The sequence below is a fragment of the Aedes aegypti genome, chromosome 2, assembly GCF_002204515.2.
Source record: "Aedes aegypti strain LVP_AGWG chromosome 2, AaegL5.0 Primary Assembly, whole genome shotgun sequence".
Lineage (NCBI taxonomy): Eukaryota > Metazoa > Arthropoda > Insecta > Diptera > Culicidae > Aedes > Aedes aegypti.
Window position 1 is genome coordinate 252,040,827 of NC_035108.1, and position 19,473 is coordinate 252,060,299.

Consider the following 19,473-nt stretch of genomic DNA (forward strand, 5'->3'; position numbering starts at 1 on the left):
ATTCATAAAAGAGAGCATTTACACGATTTTAAATTTGAGCTGGATATAGGTACCCCTCTTTTAAATTGATTGTCACGTATTTGTCGACTTCTTCTTCACACTACTTTCCCAAAAAAAAACTTAAATTTCCATGGACGCACCCTGTGTCCCTCTATCGCATCCATAAATACGCCACCAACCGAGGGAAAAGCGCCAGCCGGCGAAGTTATGCGCCAGATTTATCATTCCAGTTCCCTGAGCCGATCGAGCCCCTAGAGGCACCAAATTGACAATCCGATTTGCTTCTCTAGGTACTCGTCTCGAGGTGCCGCTGCCGCTATCTGCATGCATCTTCATTTGCCGCGCGTGGAATGTGGCACCTACAAATTGGGTTCATCCACCTGATAAAGGTCCCTTTTGCTGATGCCGAGATTAGATCATTTGTTGGGCGATCGGTTGCTTGGACGGTCGCAGAGCTGAGCTGCGGATGCTTTCGATGGAAATTACTTTCGCATTCATACCCTCGGCAGTTGATGGGGTGGCTTGTTTAGGTGTGCACGATCTGTGAGCTAATCTGATGGAAAATCGTTAGGGTAGCGCACTACCAGCACTACTGATGGATGGGTAATGGTGTGCTGTTTTATTGAACGACAATCCCATTAGATAGCGAAGCATTTGTTGGGTGATTATGAAGTAGATAATTTGGAGCTTCTTGGTTTGGATATTGGAGTTGGAGTGCAACAACAAAGAAAGGTTCAATGCCAGGATTACGATTTGGACTGATTCAAACGAGATTCAATCTTATGAATAAAATCATACAAATCTTGATTTTACATACGGATCAGGTACGATTACATGTATGCTGTATAAAAGCAATCAAAGTGAAAAACAATGTAACACCATGGAACTGCAATAGATTGCTAAGGCCTTACCAAGGATTCCAAAGGTCTTTTAAAAAGTTCCCATTGGCTTCCAAGTAATTTCCAAGTGATTTCCAGGAAGTAATCAAGGACAAATGACCACGAGAAGGGAGGGGCAGGTTTGAAGATACTTCCTGCCCTGGGAATCGAGAAAATTTCCTTTTTCGAAAAGATCCTCAACCGGCGGGATTCGAAACCACGACCTTCAGCTTGGTCTTGCTGTCTAGCTGCGCGTTTATATCTACGGCAATCTGGGCCCCAAAAAGTTGTTACTAGAGGCTTATTTAGCTTTTTTTTAGCTTATTTAGCTTCAGTTTTTTTTTTGTTCGTTGGATATCTACAGTGGTTTCAACAGAGTTATCAATGAGGATTTCGAAAGTTATCAACGTTTCTCACTATACGCGTAAAAGTTTTTGCAATAAACCCTAGGTCTGTTTTAACGTTCTCTTGCAAACCTGCCGCACTAACATGTAAAGTGGGTTCTGCTCCACTTGGTGAAAGTTTTCGAATTTTGAACGAAATGTGCTTAGAGTGGGTGAGAGAAGTTTTGATTCATGATGGTTGTTTCAGCCACAAGTTCTTCGAGAAATATTGTTATTTAACCCTTCTGCTACGTAGGATTCTTAGTATGCATTATGGATTATTGTAGCAAATTGATGTATTTCTTCTAGCAAATTTGTTGGAGAAATTTATGCAGATTTATCTGAATTTCTAATTAAATAATGCTCGGTTTGATTGGAAAAGCTGTTAATGTTTTCTGATTTAGCATAGCTTAGTTTTCAATCAATACTTATGCTTTTGTTCAGTTTTCTGAGCTAGCCTAACCAACACAAAATTTATGTTATTTTTACACATGCTGAAAAGTCTTTCGTCTTCATTTTCTTACATTTTATGACACACACGGTTGATCGGTATTGTTAATCATCTCTTTATACCATAACGATTGTACATTTCTCAGAAATCCATTCCCCAGAATGGGACATTCCCCAGAATGGGACATACCCCAGAAAACAAAAGATTTTTGGGCAGTTAAAACCTAGGTAAATGGTAAAAAGTGAAAAGTGAACACATTTAACTAGAAAATCCAGGGAAACCCAAATTTTAGTTCTGTGGTGTAGTTGGTTAAGGCGCTGAATCTAGCGTATTGGGAGTCGTGAGATCGAACCCACCAGAACGATTCCATTATTTTTCACAATTTGACATCTCAATTTGTCCAAATTGACTGTTGTGCCTACCAGCTACAGGTTTTTTCAAAAACACCGTCGGCTGGTGAGGTCGCAATAGACATGACAACCCTAGTTGCCTATTTTTGTCTTGATTTTTTAACGACAGGACTTCCAATTTGTTGCAGTCCTTTTCTTATTCATTTATTTATTGGAGAATCTTCAAATCAATAGTTCAAGAAATTCATCGAATGAAGTGCCACATATAGTCGGCAACGTAATTAGAATCGTTTGGATGAATTTTATATTGTTCGACGATTTTCTTCTTACAAAATTTAAGTCCCTTCTTAGAGTTGATGGATTCTGCTTAAATTTGCACAGTAGTTTAATGTAGTCTGACCAATATGGGCAACCCTAGTGCATTCAGCCTACGAAATTTTGTAGCAATTAAGTTTTTCTGTAGAAGGAATCAAAAACAAGGGAAATTTTATAGTGTTACTGTGTTTCATTATTCTACATAATCACCAAGATAATCAACCTAGGAAGAACAGCCAATGTTGAAAAGAAGGGAAAATATGCTATAAAAGCATCATAATTTTTGGGTTTTAAGGTGTTGAACGACGAACCGGTTATTTGATATGCACCCTTCTTAAGCTGATTGAACTGCATCACTTTTCGAAGAAACGGATAATTCGGGGAAATGTCTTTTGCGAAAACGGATTTCTCTCAATTCTCTCAAGGACTCAATTCCGATCTTATTCGCTTGAGATCCATATTATATGATTTCGACGAAATATATTTTGGGTGAATAGACGTCGGTGTCCGGATTCGAAGCAAGCTTCTGGGTATTCGAATCAATTCGGTGGATACATTTCTTTACCGACAAAAAAACTAAATCTATTTGTTCCGCTCTTTAAAAGTGCATAAAATTGATTCTGGGGAATGTCATATTCTGAGGAATGGTTTTGGGGAATATCCTTTATGGGAAATGTCCTACAACCGCCATAACATTTAAGAAAAGGTCAAAGAACCCACCACATGAGTATTTTTTTAGCTTTGTTAAAATTACAAAAATAAGTTGTTTTGATCCGCAATCCGATTTTGTGTGAATCATACTCATTTCCGTGTATTTTTTCGAGCATGCTATTTTTTTTTTGATAAATCTTCAATAATTTCAGTTCTTCTTGGTCAGTTAAACAGTCTTCTAAGCAAATTTTGGTCAATTTTCTGAGTTAAAATTATTCAGACCTTCGATTCAATCATGAAGACTTTTCCGATCAAAATTGGTTCGATTTTATTAGAAAACTTTGTTCAGTTTTTTAACGAAACTTGCATGAGTTTATGAATACATTAAATATGATATTATGGGAATATATTGCACAGTTTTTATTTTTGTGAGCCTCAATTTTTTTAAACATTTTATATTTTTTATATATATATATATATATATATATATATATATATATATATATATATATATATATGTTTTTCTAATAAATCTGGTATAACAATCATATTTTTGTGAGCCAGTATTGCTCAGTTTTTGAGAAGATTTTTGCTTTATGCTGAACAAATCTAAATTCGCTCAAAATTTCGTTTCGCAAGATTTTGTATTATTTTTTATTATTCTTAGCTGGTATTTTTAGCTATTTTTTGTGTTCACTCACAGAATAGAAATGTTCTTAAAATAAATGTATCTCATTGTTTCATTTTGAAAAACAATTTGCTTAGTATTATACTCAAATCTTTGCAATTTTATAGATAATAATATATTTCGATAAATAAATGCTTAGCTTCCTCAATATTTCAGTTCATAGATTTGGTTTACTTTTTTGTACAAATCTTGCTCTGTTTGTGAAGCAAAACTAGCAGTCTTCTAGATAAATGTTGCTATGTTTTTGGAACGAAGTTATTTCGGTTTTCTGAACAAATGAACAAAAGGTTTACCCATAAAGTAGGGTTATGGGCAAGGATGGAAATCTAATGATCATGACAAAATCCACGATGCATCGCGGTTGTTCTTTATCGTGCGATCATAGCAACAACGATTAACCTTTTGTCGTTAAGATATCACAACAAACTATGCTCCGCGATTAATGCATCGTTCTGCATGTGTACTAGCGATTAAATGTTCGCGAGTCGTTGTTTTATCATTCTGAGGATTGTTCCATTTTTATCTGTTGATTTCCCTACGGATATGTTGTTAGAGAGTCTACAATCATTCGGGCATGGTTTTAGCGAAAAATAATAGCGCGAATACGCCATGATTCAAGTTGATCGCTACTTGTAATAACATCCGATAAACTCTTTGTCCCGCGACAAACAGTGCATCGGATGCTCCATATGTCGGTACAATGCGCGCGTGGTGAGGTGTTCAAATCATGCTGCTTTAAGAGCGCCGGCCCTCTTAGACCGTTCACATACCGTGTTGTTTGTCGCTAGAGACGATTTTTTCCATCCTTGGTTATGGGCATTTTTTCTCGTATGCTGATCATATTAGTACTCAGATTCTTGAAATTCGCCTGGAAGGTAGTGTTGCTTAGTATTCTAAGAAATTCTTATCAATTATATAAGCAAATCTAGATCAGTTGTCTAAGATTGTTTCCGCTCTTTTTTCTGATAGTTTACTAGTAGGATTGGTTTAGGTTTTCTAAACAAATTTTGCTCAGTTTGCAAAGTGTTCTGTTTCTTGAAATAAATTTATCTCATTACATCACAAAGAAATGATATTGAAATCTCCAAGCAACCCTAAACTCTCTATGTATATCTAGATCAGTTTTCTAAGGTAGTTTGCAGACAGTTTTCTGACCATTTTTTCTCCTGTATTTTAACTTGTTCCAAACTGAAATGCCAATGCAAAACGCTCTAAAGGGTATACGGAATCAAATTACACCACTTTCAAATGGCTGTAACTTTGTTTTCGTTGGGCATTTTCTATTGATATTTGGGATGTAATTTGATCAATGTGCTGTGTAAATTTCACTAGCAGATGTGCAATCGTTGTCAATCGCACGTACGTCGAAAATCCAGAAACTTCAGGAAAAAAATGTCGTATAATAACTATTGATTTCGGAAATGAGTTTCCGTGGGAATCCCAGGAATTTATATTTACAAATACCAGTTATGTGCAGCGATGCAGCGAGACAAAACACATAAAAAATCAATAGAAATCTATGAAAACTACGAAATTTGTGAAAATTGTGATTATTGTGATCGACATTAATTCTGAAAAACAAGAATTTGCAAGGCCCCCCCCACTCGGTCCCCTCCAGAAAAAAATCCTAGCTACGCCAATGACCATCATTGACAACAGATGGCGTGTGCAAAAGCCGATTGGTAGCAAAGATTCTCAATAACTGAAAGAGTAAGATCGGCCATTTTCCCAAATAACTCCACCAGAGAAAGGTAGAAGTGAGTGTGGTTTATGGGACGCAGGTAAACGAAAAAAAAAATCTATTCCTGGAATCATGAATATTCATATTCATGGTCCGATTGTATATGGTAAAGAGTGCCATGAATACGGGTATTCATGATTTCATGAATAGTTTTCGTGGTTTCAGGAACACATTTTTACCCGTGTAATTGGAGTCTCCTACAGAATCCATGGTTATACCACAGAACCGTGGTTAAGCCCAAAATTGGGCAAATAGAGTTCCGGCCATCGCTACACCAGGCCAAAGACCAGGATGCTACCCGGTGAGGTTACTCGCGTCCTATTTTCCAATACGCTCATAACTTAAAGTGTTGTGCCTAAGTGTAAATGAAATTCATGAAAATTGAGGTTTTGTTGTTCAATTCCACTTTTCGTTATATCCGATAATCACTCCAAACTTGATCAAATTTCAAGACCTCACTTTATACCTAATCTTCTTACATAGCTCTCGGCTACGGATTCATTGTATCCCAACAGGAAACCATCTGGAAAAAAAATCACCCTGAACTAAAATTCTGTAACTATATAAGTCAAACAGGTCCTAAAAGACAAGATTGCTTTCGAGTAGTCAGCAGGTACTCTATTCCATGCGCTACTCCAATCTTCTTGTTGATGGAAGCTCGGAAAATTTACATCATTCATATATCTTTTGGAAAATTCTACGGAATCTAACAAAACTTAGAACACATAAATTGAATATACAAGGTAATTTAAAACTTGTAGAATTTGAAATCATCGACAACAATCGATTCTATTGAAAGTCTCGTTAAGTTATTAGTATTAAGATTATGCCTTTAACATTTAAACACCAAATGAGAACTTCTTTCGAATTTATTGTTTAACCCACTATACAACTCTTCACCAAATTACTTCAAACTCATCATGAACCACGTCCATCTCTCGGTTGAACCATGAACCGTGGTCTACATTGTAAGATCAATTACGATCACCGTTATAAAAATCCGCGCGCATCATTCAGAGAATTATCACATCCGCAAATCACCCATCCCGCCATTGTCGTAATCGTCGTCTCTGTCGTCGTCGTCGTCGTCGTCGTCAGCAAAATATGCCGGGGCCGCGCGCACATGTCATCATCGTCATCACCGGTAACCCCTCCCCCCCCAGCAACCCTCAATCATAATCGAATGCCCACATCTATTGTAAACTTCTCGGCACCTCCTCATCGTCCCATTTCACGTCACATGTAATAATATAGATGACACTGATAAAATCATCTGGAGACGCTGCCCGGCCCTTTTGTTGGTTCTCGGTGATCAAGCCACAATCTCCAGGGATCGCTTCCTAGCATGGTGGTCAGGGGAGAAAAGGGGAACTCTCCCGGACAATGTCTCATCCGTAGCTGTCATAAAGCCTACTTCGGCGTTGATATGACATTTGACGTCTGCGCGCCTGTGTGCAGTGCACGGGAGTGCCTTCTTCTACGATGATGCAGTTGGCAACCTGGTTGCATTGTTGCTAAATTGGAGGACAATAATTGGACAATTGTCAGTGCGCTATTTCAATTACCGGCTAGAGACTGCTGGACTTAGGGAGCATTCTCGGGGTTTGTCGGTTCGCGATTAAGGAGTGTCGTGCTTCGATGTTGGGCTTGTTAGATTTTAAGATGATACCCTGGTGGTCAAAGGTGTAGCTAGAATTATTTTTCCATCGGCCATGGGGGAGGGAAACGTCCCTCCCTGCCTTCCTCTGGATACGTCCACGCTGGTAGTTAGGAGTGAATGTAGAGGTTGTTATTGAGCGACTGCTCTGACGAGGTGTAATTGCAACCAGGTGACAATTATTCGATTGTCCCGGGTCTTATGTTGAAAACAGAAGATCTTAATGTTAGTTCAAGCATCTCATAAATCTACAAGATCTGAGAATCACTGTCACCGATTAGTCGTCCGTTTGAGATTAAGGATGGAAAGGCACGCTATGACATTTCTGACATTGGTAAGCATGCCGCAAAATGCTCCAAAGTCGTCAACCGTCGCATAGTTCATAGTGGTGATCACACTTAAGTTATCTGCCTTCACGGTTTCGACTCAAGCGGGAGGTGAATGAACCGCAGCTTTCGCTACGGTTCGTGATCAAGTACCGTTTTGACTCATATTCCGAACACTTAAGGCTAACAGTGACTTCAAATGCATCTGATAGGCATACATTAGCTGATATTTGTGAAGATTATAATTTCTCCGCAAAGCCTTACTGTTAGCTGTTGGGTGTGCCGATAAAATTGTCAATTTAAACTTGTTTAATATCGTTTTCACGTTAAAGTATGAAACAACATTTTGATTCATATGCCGAACATTATGTTCATTCTGTCTCAAATTCCGAACACCTTGATTCAAATTCCGAACAGCACGAATAAAGCGTATTCAAATGAGTAATTTCGCAAATAAATGTATCCAAGCTAGTTTTACTGGTCTCGAACTAGAGAATTTTCACTACTCCGAGGTATAAAATAGATTGGAAGACGTTAAAATTTAATTGCAATTGACTGCCATTTCCTTGTAATTTGATGACATATTTCAGCGAAACATTTCAACCGAATCGCCATACAAAAACGGAGTGTTCGGAATATGAGTCTGTTCGGAATTTGAGACAAAACGGTAGGTACTGGCGCGCGACAATCGCAAAAAGATTCACATCGTCATCGATGAAGTCTTGTCGTCGCAGCTGCCTACTTGGATGCTCCGGTTAAACACATACCAACTAGCAGACCGCTATGCCGGCATTACACAGCAAAAACATAAATAGTTATCGCCCGACGTAACGTTTAGCTAAGTACCAAAAATACGAACGTAAGTGGATTCGATCACATCCATTTTACAACAACATTCCGCTTAAAATGTCATGGGATTTGTTCGATAAAAATGCCAAGGGACTCATTTCGAGTAAGTAGCTGCCCATTTCCCTAAGCGTGGTAAGATGGCCGAGAGGTAGAGGGCACAACTTTCACCCACTATATCATAGTGCAAATCCCGGTCAAACTTTTTCATCTTTTTTGCTGTTTTGGGCAGATTTTATACGTTCAACTAAAATTATGTGATATTACATTTTTTTTCACTGTGTACACACGGCTGAAAGACTGACACGTGGATTGGAGGCTAGCCAAACAGGGCATAAAATGGTTGGTAATGTGCCGTGAGGTGCAATTATCGACGCCGCTGACGATGGCTTCGCGCTAATGTCGCGTGCTTCGCGTTTGATGAGAAGAGAGAGATGCGCTGAATAATTTCCCTCAGGGCCAATGTCTCGCCGCAGCAGCGATAACTGAGTGCGCAGTGTCGTTAAAATTTAATCGATCGATATCACCTCGCGCCGGATATCGATTTTTTTTCTTTCGTATTCTGGATGATCAGATCGAACTATAGATCGACGGAGCGTGAAGGTGGTGCCGCAGACAAACATACGTAACACCGACGGAATTAACGATCATTTCATATTCGCTACGTTTCAAATCTCTCAACCAGAGGCGTGCGCATCGTTTTTCTACATGTTTATTACACAAAAGAGTATTTTGTGCAACATGCTTTAAACAAAATTGTTCTAAGTGTCTGTTTGTCTGTGATGGATTCATTTATTCATCGAGTTCCTTCGGGGCGCAACTTGATTCGATTTGGGTGAGCTCATTAAAGAAGGAAGCAATGGAACTTATAATGCTGTTTGTTTATGGATTGTGTTTTATGATCTAGATCAGTCCTGGCGCAGTAAAGTGGTCTGAGTGAGTCAGTCATTAAGACTGGACTGGGAGAGGAAGTTTTGCGGTTTTACTTCGTCTGTTTGAAATAGCGAACGCATATCTAGCTGGTCTCAATCAAATTGAGAGCCCCGTAAATCTAAGACTATCGAATGAAGTGCATCGAAGTAGACCTTGTTTGAAATGAGGATTGCTTTTATGAACTGAATATAATTGCATTATATCTGGAAGTGATCAATTTTTAATTAACATTGCGATCAAAATGTTTTCTTATTTACTATGCATTTCTAAACGAATCTATGCAATGATGAAACGAACTAGATTCAGTTGTTAAGGTGAGTGCTTAGAAAACTACTCGCAAACACCTGCCTGTTCGGGAGAACATACAAAGAGAAGTAGGGGAAGGGGTGGTAAAATGAACACCTTAAGAAAATCATCTTGTTTCTGATAGAAAAACGAGGAATTTGTATAGTTCTATCCCACAACATCAAAAACAGGGATGTTATCTATAGCAGTAACACGAAATCTGACTGAAATAGCTGAATTTTCACACATTTTTGTCGCTAGCAAAAAACGATGTAAATGTTCATTTTACCTGCACTATGTGGGCAAAATGAACAGCTATTGGTGGTAAAATGAACATCATGCAAAAAACGTGATCAAAATAAATATTTCTGAAAATTTTTATTGCCTTACCGAAAATATATCCATTCATGATTGTAACCCATTCAAAACGAATGCTTAAGGTATCAGATTTGACATCATATCATAACGATATTCACCTCACGTCTTCCGAGCTAAAAATTACGTCAGTTCTAATTTTCAAACATGGTTTTCTAAAATCTCATTTTCCGTTGATATTTTCACTTCAATTGACCTACATACCAACTCGAATACTCTGATTCATGCTATAAATCGTCCGTGCATGATAAAAATTAATCTAAAGGAGATTGGGCAAATCTGGACCCGGAATGTACACAAATGACTCATATGTCATTTGAAAGATCTAAATGAGACAAGAAAAAGTTGGTATGGGGTCAAAAATATCCGTCGTGGGAGAAAAAAGTTATTCCGCATGGTTTGAGATGGATTTTCTATGTATTTCATTATATTTTTGCTATATTTTTTCATCGATTAAAAATGAAAACATATATTTTTCTGCACCTATATGATGATTAGAAGCTCTATGTTTTAAAGAAATGAATAGGGACTTTGATTCAAAGATGAAAACATTACAAGGTTATGTTAGACCATAATAACATTAAAAATCGTTTTAAAATACATATGTATATTCAGTAAAGTTTTCTACCAGACCCTGCTACCCGCATTATACTAATCAAAATTCCCAACGGTTTTTTAACCGACTTATACGATATTTTTTGTTCGTAATAAGGTAATATTACGACTTGTATTCAAGTAAAAAAGTCGGCCTCATTCGATAAAAAATAATTGGGAAACAGTGGTTAAAGAAAAGTTTGTGGTGTCTTATGAAAGAACTGACTACAATTGTTTTTGCTGAAGTAAATATTTCTCCAGGACGAATTTTGCGGAGACATCAATAAAACCATCAGCTCAACCTCAATGAACAACATCATCACCATAAAAAAAAAGTTTTATGCAAGTTGAAATGCTCATTGCTAAATGCTACGTAGTAACATATGCGTAGTTTTAGGATTTCATGTGTATAAATCAATGACAATCTATCTCGCTAGTATAAACCATCTCGCGCTGTAAACTGCATACGAGGATGTTTAGTATCACCTGTACTACTACATTATCCAACCAGTATTAAGTTAAAATGTCAATCATTATCGTTTTACGAGTTGGTATACAAAATCCGTGGAGTTCAATGACGTTATTTTTTCTAAATAGTGCATATCTTATATTATCTCCTATCTCTTTCTTCGTTTATTACCCTCCAGTAACTTGTGTTTAAGCCCTTGACAATCTCTATACTAGTATTACAGATAGAAGAAAACACAGATAGATAAGCACTAACGTTTTCTGTAGATAGAGTATTTAACCCCTTGGGTCTACTTCTCTTGCAGATATGACATATGACATATGACATATGTCTGCCAGGTTCTTACTATCAGCCGATGCAGACAAGCGATCAACTTTTCCGGACTCATCTTGATGAGTCCCAGTCATATACCGTCCACAGCAATTGCTGTGCTATTCTTGAGCTGTTGAACGTTATCCTTCACTCAAATGGGATCTGGTTGGCTGCTTTTGTCCAACATTCGAACGTAAAAATGCTCTCCTTTGCCTTGAACCTCCGGTCCTTTGTCATCAATTCAAGTCTGCTGCTTCCGCTTATGTGTATGGTGCTTCACAATCTTTTCCTCTAGAATAATTCTACACCCTTCAGCAAACCAATCGTACCACGGACTACGTTCAACGCACAATGACTCCACCTGTGAGATGATGGCTACTTTTACTGTAGTACAACAGCCAAGAAGGGTTTCAGCAATCAAAACCTATTCCGGTTACGCTTGCTAGAGATGTAGAACGATACTGTGGAGACAACCGTCTTCTTCAGACGCTGAAGGTCATGCTGAAGCTGGCGTCGGTACCGTTCACTGTTAACGACAGGAAGTTTGAAGCGCATTTTTACAATTATCAGGTAGTGGGTAGAGTGAATGTAAGAACCACGATAGATTTTGACGTTGAATATGTCGGAGATGTGCAATTATCAAGCAATACTTGATCGATTCGAGATTCCAGACCATAATGACCGTATTCTTAGAGGCGGCAAAACAATCAAACATTGGACATTCATGTTTGCCAGTCCAAGAGCACTGATCTTCCAAATCGTCCATCTCAATTCCTTATCTTGGCGTTTTAATCTCCTATCTCCTATCATGACGTGGAATCATGGGTGGCGGTCCTACTTGCGTTCCAGCTGCGTCTTTGTCATCATCCGTTGATCTATTCTTTCTATATTCTTTTGTTGGTCATCCAATCTCCTGTTTTTGCATGTCGTTCATCACGATGAAAGCTGATCCCAGCTCAAGTGTGTCGCGCAGCTCTGGAAGATGGTATGATTACTTCTAAACATTCACATTATTGACATCCTTATGAGTATTTAGCGTTCTTAGCGAAGCATTTGTAGAGCCACATGTGCTCAGGCATCGCCAATGGAGCTGACATTGCTAGCAATCTGAAGTGGTTCTACTCGGATTATTGGCAGCTTGTTCGCAGCAAACAGTCAAACACTACAGTTACTTCTAGTTCAAATGATCTCCTTCTCTAAAAAGCAATAACATGCTAGTATAATGTTATTGATATTAAAGATATTAGTGTGGTAACTGTTGCGCGGATTTCCAGCACGCTAAAGCTGTGTACGATAAGCGAGGTATTTCTTCCAGTGTAGTACACAATACCACAAGGCAAGCACTGTAATGTTAAAACGGATATAGTCTGAAAATTCTTCCTGAGTAAACCGCCGTTTTATACAAACATATTGCTAGAACACTGAAATAGGATAATACGATTTGATATTTGTGTCCAACTGTTACCTAAAGTGACGTGTTTGTCAAACGCTCATACCTATATCTTTATATTATTTCTCCGTATGTTTTAAGTATTCACATTTCAGCAACTCAAAACGTTCTGAAATGTGTGTTAAATCACAACATTTTTAAAATATTTACAATTAAGATAAAACATTCCTAAGCACATACATAGGCACGAATTCATTACATTAGCGCAAGCAAATATTATTAAATACTAGTGGTCCCGCTCCCACATAAACCAAGAGCTCTTTATTTGAAACCTTCAAGTAGACATGTTGTCACGATGAGAGGGGTTCCAATAAATTGGTCAGATGAAGTTAAGTATCTAGGACTCATGCTAGATAAGAATTTAACTTTCAAAAATCACATTGAGGGCATTCAAGCCAAATGTAACAAATATGTAAAATGTCTCTATCCCCTTATTAATAGAAAATCAAAACTTTGTCTTAAGAACAAGCTTTTGATATTCAAACAAATTTTCAGGCCAGCCATGTTGTATGCTGTACCAATATGGACTAGCTGTTGTAATACCAGGAAGAAAGCTCTGCAGAGAATTCAAAATAAAATTTTGAAAATGATTCTGAGGCTTCCTCCCTGGTATAGTACCAATGAGTTACATAGGATATCCAATGTTGAAACATTGGAACAAATGTCAAATAAAATAATCAATAATTTCAGGCAAAAATCGTTACAATCTACTATTGCCACGATTAATGCGTTATATGTTTAGGTTAAGTTAGGTTAAGTATATTAAAAACTTTTTTTTTCTCTCTTATAAGCAGGTGAAATCAACTCACCTGTAAAAAATCTGAACTGCTACGACAAATGAAATGTAATATGTTGTTAACAAAATGTTAATAAAATCTTAGATTTGTTTTACCAAATTAGGATGATAGTGTTGTCTGATAACACAGAACACCTAGATATAAGAAATAATGAATGTAATGTTTGGAATGATACTAATAAAGAAATTAAAAAAAAAAAAAAAAAAAAAAAAAAAAAAAAAAAAAAAAAAAAAAAAAAAAAAAAAAAAAAAAAAAAAAAACTAGTGGTCCCGGCAAACTTCGTCTTGCCATCAAGTAGGCTGTTGAAAACCAGTACGAATCGTCCCATACAAAATGACAGTTCCGTTCACTCTCGTTATTCCGACTTTCCCGGTGAATATCCTGCAACTTTTATACACACAAACACGTCGGAACCCTTGACGAACAAAATGGAGAAAGAATTATCCAAATCCGCTGACCCGTTCGTAAGCCATTTCGTGACATACAAACACCATTCCATTTTTATTTATATAGATAAATCTGTCCAAAACATACCACTTTTTACACCATTCCAGCACACATAACTTTTTTCTCCCACGACGAATATTTTTGGCCCCATATCAACTTTTTTTTGTCTCGTTTAGATCTTTCAAATGATATATGTGTCATCCGTGTACATTCCGGGACCAAACTCCATACATTTTTGCCCAATCTCCTTTGTTTTTTCTCGATGAAAGGCAAGGTGTTCATTTTACCACCCCTGTTCATTTTACCACCACTTCCCCTAGCAAAAAGTTCACAAACTTTCGATTTATTATTAATTCTATATTTATCAAATCGACAGTAAACTACCAGTTTACAGTCAAAACCCCTTAAAACCCAGAAATCTCACTTTTCCCAAAAGCGCAATTGACTCCGAACAGCTACGAACACGTTCATGAATCACTTTAGCTTCGTTTACTCGCGAGCAAGACAGATGCGAGTAAATCAGTTTTCTGATGTTCGCGAGCGTTTTGTTTCGGTTCAGCAGACATGCAATGAACCATCGTTCAAATATATATTTTGGATGTTAGAACCGTTGGAGAGCTAATTGATTTCAAATTTTGTGGAATGGCATATAGTTTGTGATGCATGATTATGATTTACAATATTTTTTAATAAAGTAAGGCTAGTTTTGCCTAGAAAATTAAAAGTGTTCGTTCACTGTCTTTCATGCTACATAATATTGAGTCACTAAAGGGCGAACACGAAATTATTGCGACACATTCAGCAGGGCATAACTTTTCTAGCATTGGGTAAAAATCAACCAAATTTTGCACACTTTCTCATTGATGTGTATTGTTTACATGCTGTCAAACTCGAAGTCGTGTTTTTCGATTCAACGAAAATGGAGGTGAACCAACGCGAGTCGAGAGAACAAATTCTTTCCAAACACCTGGAATGACCTGTCGCACCAGCAGTTGGGAAAAATGTTGAACATTCATCATTCAACCGTCTCCAGAGTGTTGAAGCGGTTCCAGGAGCGGTTGATGTTGGACCACGGCAAAGGAGCTGGAAGAAAACCGGGACCGGAGAACAAAAAGAGGGAGGGAAAGGTGAAGCGGATGATTAAAGCAAATCCCAACATCTCAAGCCGTGATTTGGCTAAAAAGATCGGCATGTCGCAGAGCTACGTCCAGAATGCAATGAAGAGAGCTGGACTACATACATACAAGGTACAGAACTTCCCAAACCGCGATGAGCGGCAACAATCGATGGCTAAAACTCGGGCACGGAAGCTCTACGAGAAGATGCTGACAAAATATGGATGCTGTGTGATGGACGACTACTCGTATATAAAAGCCGATTTTAAGCATATTCCGGGGTTGGAGTTTTTCACCAGCAAGAGCAAGTTCGATGTAGACGTCAAATTTAAGAAGAAGAATATGTCGAAGTTCACCTCCAAATATCTCATTTGGCAGGTCATCTGCTCTTGCGGACTGAGGAGGGAGCATTTCGTGACAAAGGGCACAGTAAATGGCGAGATCTACAAATCGAAGTGTCTCGAGAAGCGCCTTTTGCCGTTCTTGCAGCAGCACGACGAAGCTCTGCTAATTTGACCAGATTTGGCATCATGCCACAATTCCAAAAGTGTCCTGGAGTGGTATGAGGCCAATTCTGTCCATTTTGGTCCAAAGGACATGAATCCGCCAAACTGTCCAGAGCTGCACCCGGTGGAGCACTACTTGGCAATAATGAAGTGGGAACTAACGGAAGAGCAAGAAGGCAGTCAAAAACGAGAAGGACATGTTAAGAAAACGAAAAAAAAAACTGAAAAAACTGATACCGGATGACACTGTAAAGACTTTGATGGAGGGCATTAAGCGAAAATGCCTTCAATTTTTCACTCAAGGCTCCATTGATTAATTTTTCTTTTGATTTTTGAAGTAAAACTACCCTAAAATTTTGGTTTTATTTTAAACATTATAAGAAAATTGGCATGATATTTTCGGTTTCGCAATAATTTCGTGTATGCTCTTTAGACTAAAACGTCCAACGTATGTAAGTTTTGAAGTTCTTACAAGAATTTTGACGAATCTTTAAAACTAACGGGTTATTTGAGCTCTATGGCTCATTTTCGACAGCTGATGTCAGAAACACCCAAAACCCTATGGACCTTTGCACTGATTTGACTTTTGAGCGGTGCCAAATTCACTGGTTTCCATGGCTACATAAATAGCAGGGCACCGCTTAAACGTCAAATAATGAACTCGTGCATTGGTCAATTTCGCAAGTTCATTGTAATCACCGAGAGGTCATCATAACTGTTGCTGATTAGCTCTCTCCAATTCGACGAAACAGTTTGCATAAAAAAGCTATTCAAATTAAATGAGTACTTACCCTCGCAATGGAATCCGTCGCCCCGATAGCCAGGAAAACACGTGCAAGTAAAGCTACCTAAAGTATTTGTACAGTGCGCGAAAACGTCACAAGGTCGATATTTACACTCGTTTTCGTCTGCGAATATGTAGAAAGAGAAATAACGAAAAAGAAAATTAAATTAGTAACTTCAATTAGCGAATGAGCACGAAACGTGGTTCCGCGTCGGGCAGGTCATCATTCTCGTATGGTCCGCTATGACGATCATTGCCCTAATCACCATCATCATCATCTGGAACATAAATGGAGCTGATTTGAATATACGATCGATGCTGAAATATGCTAAATACCGTATGATTCGGTCTTTAGGCAGTGTAAACAGAGGATCGAACGGATACGACTACCAAATAGCTGCCTTGATTCTCGCTGGTCATTCTACTGGAACGTTGTAGCAGTTGGGATCCCGAGGACCCGAGCAGGAAATTTGCTCGTACGGAGAACATAATTTTATATGTTGTCTTTCAATTGCGATCTTAGAGATATAGTTTGTTGTTACAAATGTTATGGTACTTATTATGATATTATTTGTTTTCATTTCAAAAAGATTGAATTTCGAGTATTAGCTTACAAATTTTTTAAGATAACACGTAGCCATCAAATTTATGAATCCAAAATGAATTTCATGCAAGGATTTCCGAAACATCTTCTTTCAGGATAAAAAGTTCTCAAAGTTATGAGCACCAAATTTGTTACCACGCTGTTCCTGCTCTTCTAGAATTCCCTACTCGGGATCCATAGTCCATCTCAAGCTAACAAACGCGATCGCGACCTCCTGCTGCATTATCATCTTGTTAAGAGAGGAATCGATTCAACATTCTTGCCTATCTTCCATTTCGCCCCGTTATTGGTCAGTCGAACTTTTTTTTCTTCCTTTTTTCATTTTTGATGGGGCGCTCTTTTCTCGCTCTGTTCAACCCCGACCACTGCTAGTTGGCGATGATTATCGGAATTTACGATCGATTGTTGTTGATGTTGCATGCGTTGTTCTTGTTGGCAATTTTCGCATAAGGCAAAGTAGCTCGCGCCCTTTTTTATGCGAATAGTGTGGCGTGCTTGTCTGCCTGCCTGCTAGGCCAATCGTGCACAGGGGTCCTAAGTTTGCCTGAACGTTTGTTTTTTAAACATTTTGAGAGTCTCAAAAGCAACAGTAGCAACAGTAATTTTGATCAAGTTTCGTTCTACGAAAACCAAAATATGGTGCCTATGCTAAAATAGAGTCTGCAACCTTAAAACACGTTCCGCAACACTTGTCGTGATGAGAGCTAGTTAAACATTAAGAGTGCGTAATTTTTCCAAGGATTTTTGCAATCTGAACCACCGTGCGTTGGTGGCCTATGATCGCGTTGATTGGTTTCTTCGCGCGGTGATCTTCCTGAACCGTCGCCTTCGTCTCTGGCGGGTTGGGTAGGGAGCAGTTTTAGGGGTGTGCTGGTTGATCGATTTAATTTATTGAATGTGTGATTTGCGTTTATTGGCCAGCAGACGGTGGAGGATGAATTTTATTTAATCGGCTTGCCCGTACTCTGTAGGGAAGCGTTCAGGGACAGATGGGGTTTGGGTGCGGGGCTTGTGCTTTATGTAAATTATAGTGTTCTAGCTTACAATGATTGGACGAACAATCGAAATTGCCTGTTCTACAGTAATTGATAGGATCTGAGCACGAGACATGAATATGAAATCAGCACAGAGCAATTAGGAGTCGAGTTATCAATTTTGGTTGTCTAGGAGTACGGTAATGGCTTGTTTTTGTGAGCCTTGTGAAATAGATTAGAGAATCCCGTTATATTTTTATGAAATTGTAATGATTATCTATTTGTTTGGTGGTTCATTGATAAAATTTTGTTCACGATGTTACGCTAATTTACTCGGTCCATGGCTGTGCCTCTCCAACTTCGGTTTTGGCCCACGCTCTCCAGATCCTGTTGCACTAGAGTGTCCATCCCGGGACATCCCGGGACAAAAAATCCCGGGATTTGACAAATTTCGGGATTTCCCGTTTCCCGGGATTTTATTTCTGACATCTCGGAATTCCCGGGATTCCCGAAATGTACGTAGAATTTGATGAAAATTTCAATGAAAAACAGTGACAATATTCCTCACTATCAACCTTATTTGATAAAGTAGAGAACATAATGAAAAAGAGAATAACCGAGGAATTATTTTTTGAAAAGATCAATTTACCAAGTAAGAAACACATGTTTTCATTTGTCTAGTTGAAAAGTTTTAATGCTTTTCTTTTCAACATTAACCGTTTTTATAAAACTATGCTGTGATAACAAATTTGAAAACTGCCGTAAATCGCAAGTCAGTACCTGAGACGAGACTCGCGAAGACGGTCTTCTTTTTCTGTGATTGCTGAGTTTTTTTTTACTTATTCCACTTTGTGTTTATACCAATCATGCGCAAGCCGTTCAAACTCGCACATGACCTCTCAGCAAAAAATGATCCGTTCTCGTATCCGTGAAAAGCAGGCGTGAACTCGTCAATACACCGTGAACTAGATCATGTATACGAGACCAATCATGGTAGTTCACGGTGTATTTTTGACAGTTCACGTTTTCCAGAACGCTTTTTTGAGCGTGCGGGATTTCCCGGGACAAGCATAGATTTTTGTCCCGAATCCCGGGACGAGCAAAATGGCCGGGAAATGGACACTCTATGTTGCACCTGATACAGCCACCTAGTTCGCTGTGCCCCACGCCTTCTTGTAGCTACAGGATTCGACGCGAACATCATCTTTGCAGGGTTGATCACCTTTACGTGGTGCGTTACGAGGTAAGATCTACCGAGACAACAGGGACGAAAGTCCAGGGGCTTAACGGACCCTCCCAGGATCTCTGAGAGTTGGGGAGTTGTCGAGGATATGGTGGAGTTTACAGTGCCAAACGGAACAACAGGATTAGCGATACAAACGGACAAGATATGGAACTACGAGTAGTAGTGCTTCGAGCATATTGGGACTAACCCCGGGCTGCAAACCGGTGAGTCGACAATCAAGAAGGATCATTCAACGCAGATTTGGTCCTCACAAGTTCCTACCTCATGCTTCCACGGGTCAAACGATGATAAAGACC

General features: G+C 38.6%; 2 protein-coding genes across 2 annotated transcripts in view; one reads left to right on the forward strand and one right to left on the reverse strand.

Annotated features, from left to right (window-relative positions):
* LOC5576949 (acyl-CoA synthetase family member 4 homolog) overlaps nucleotides 1-19,473 on the forward strand; it is a 388,950-nt gene that overhangs the window by 157,877 nt on the left and 211,600 nt on the right. The window lies entirely within an intron of this gene.
* The window catches only part of LOC110676534 (fibrillin-1-like), a 227,311-nt gene continuing 223,986 nt past the window's right edge, over nucleotides 16,149-19,473 (reverse strand). Inside the window, exon 5 of the mRNA XM_021844805.1 lies at nucleotides 16,149-16,477. Within this exon, the coding sequence (XP_021700497.1) occupies nucleotides 16,242-16,477 (236 nt within the window). The 3' untranslated portion in view covers nucleotides 16,149-16,241. The remainder of the gene's footprint in view (nucleotides 16,478-19,473) is intronic.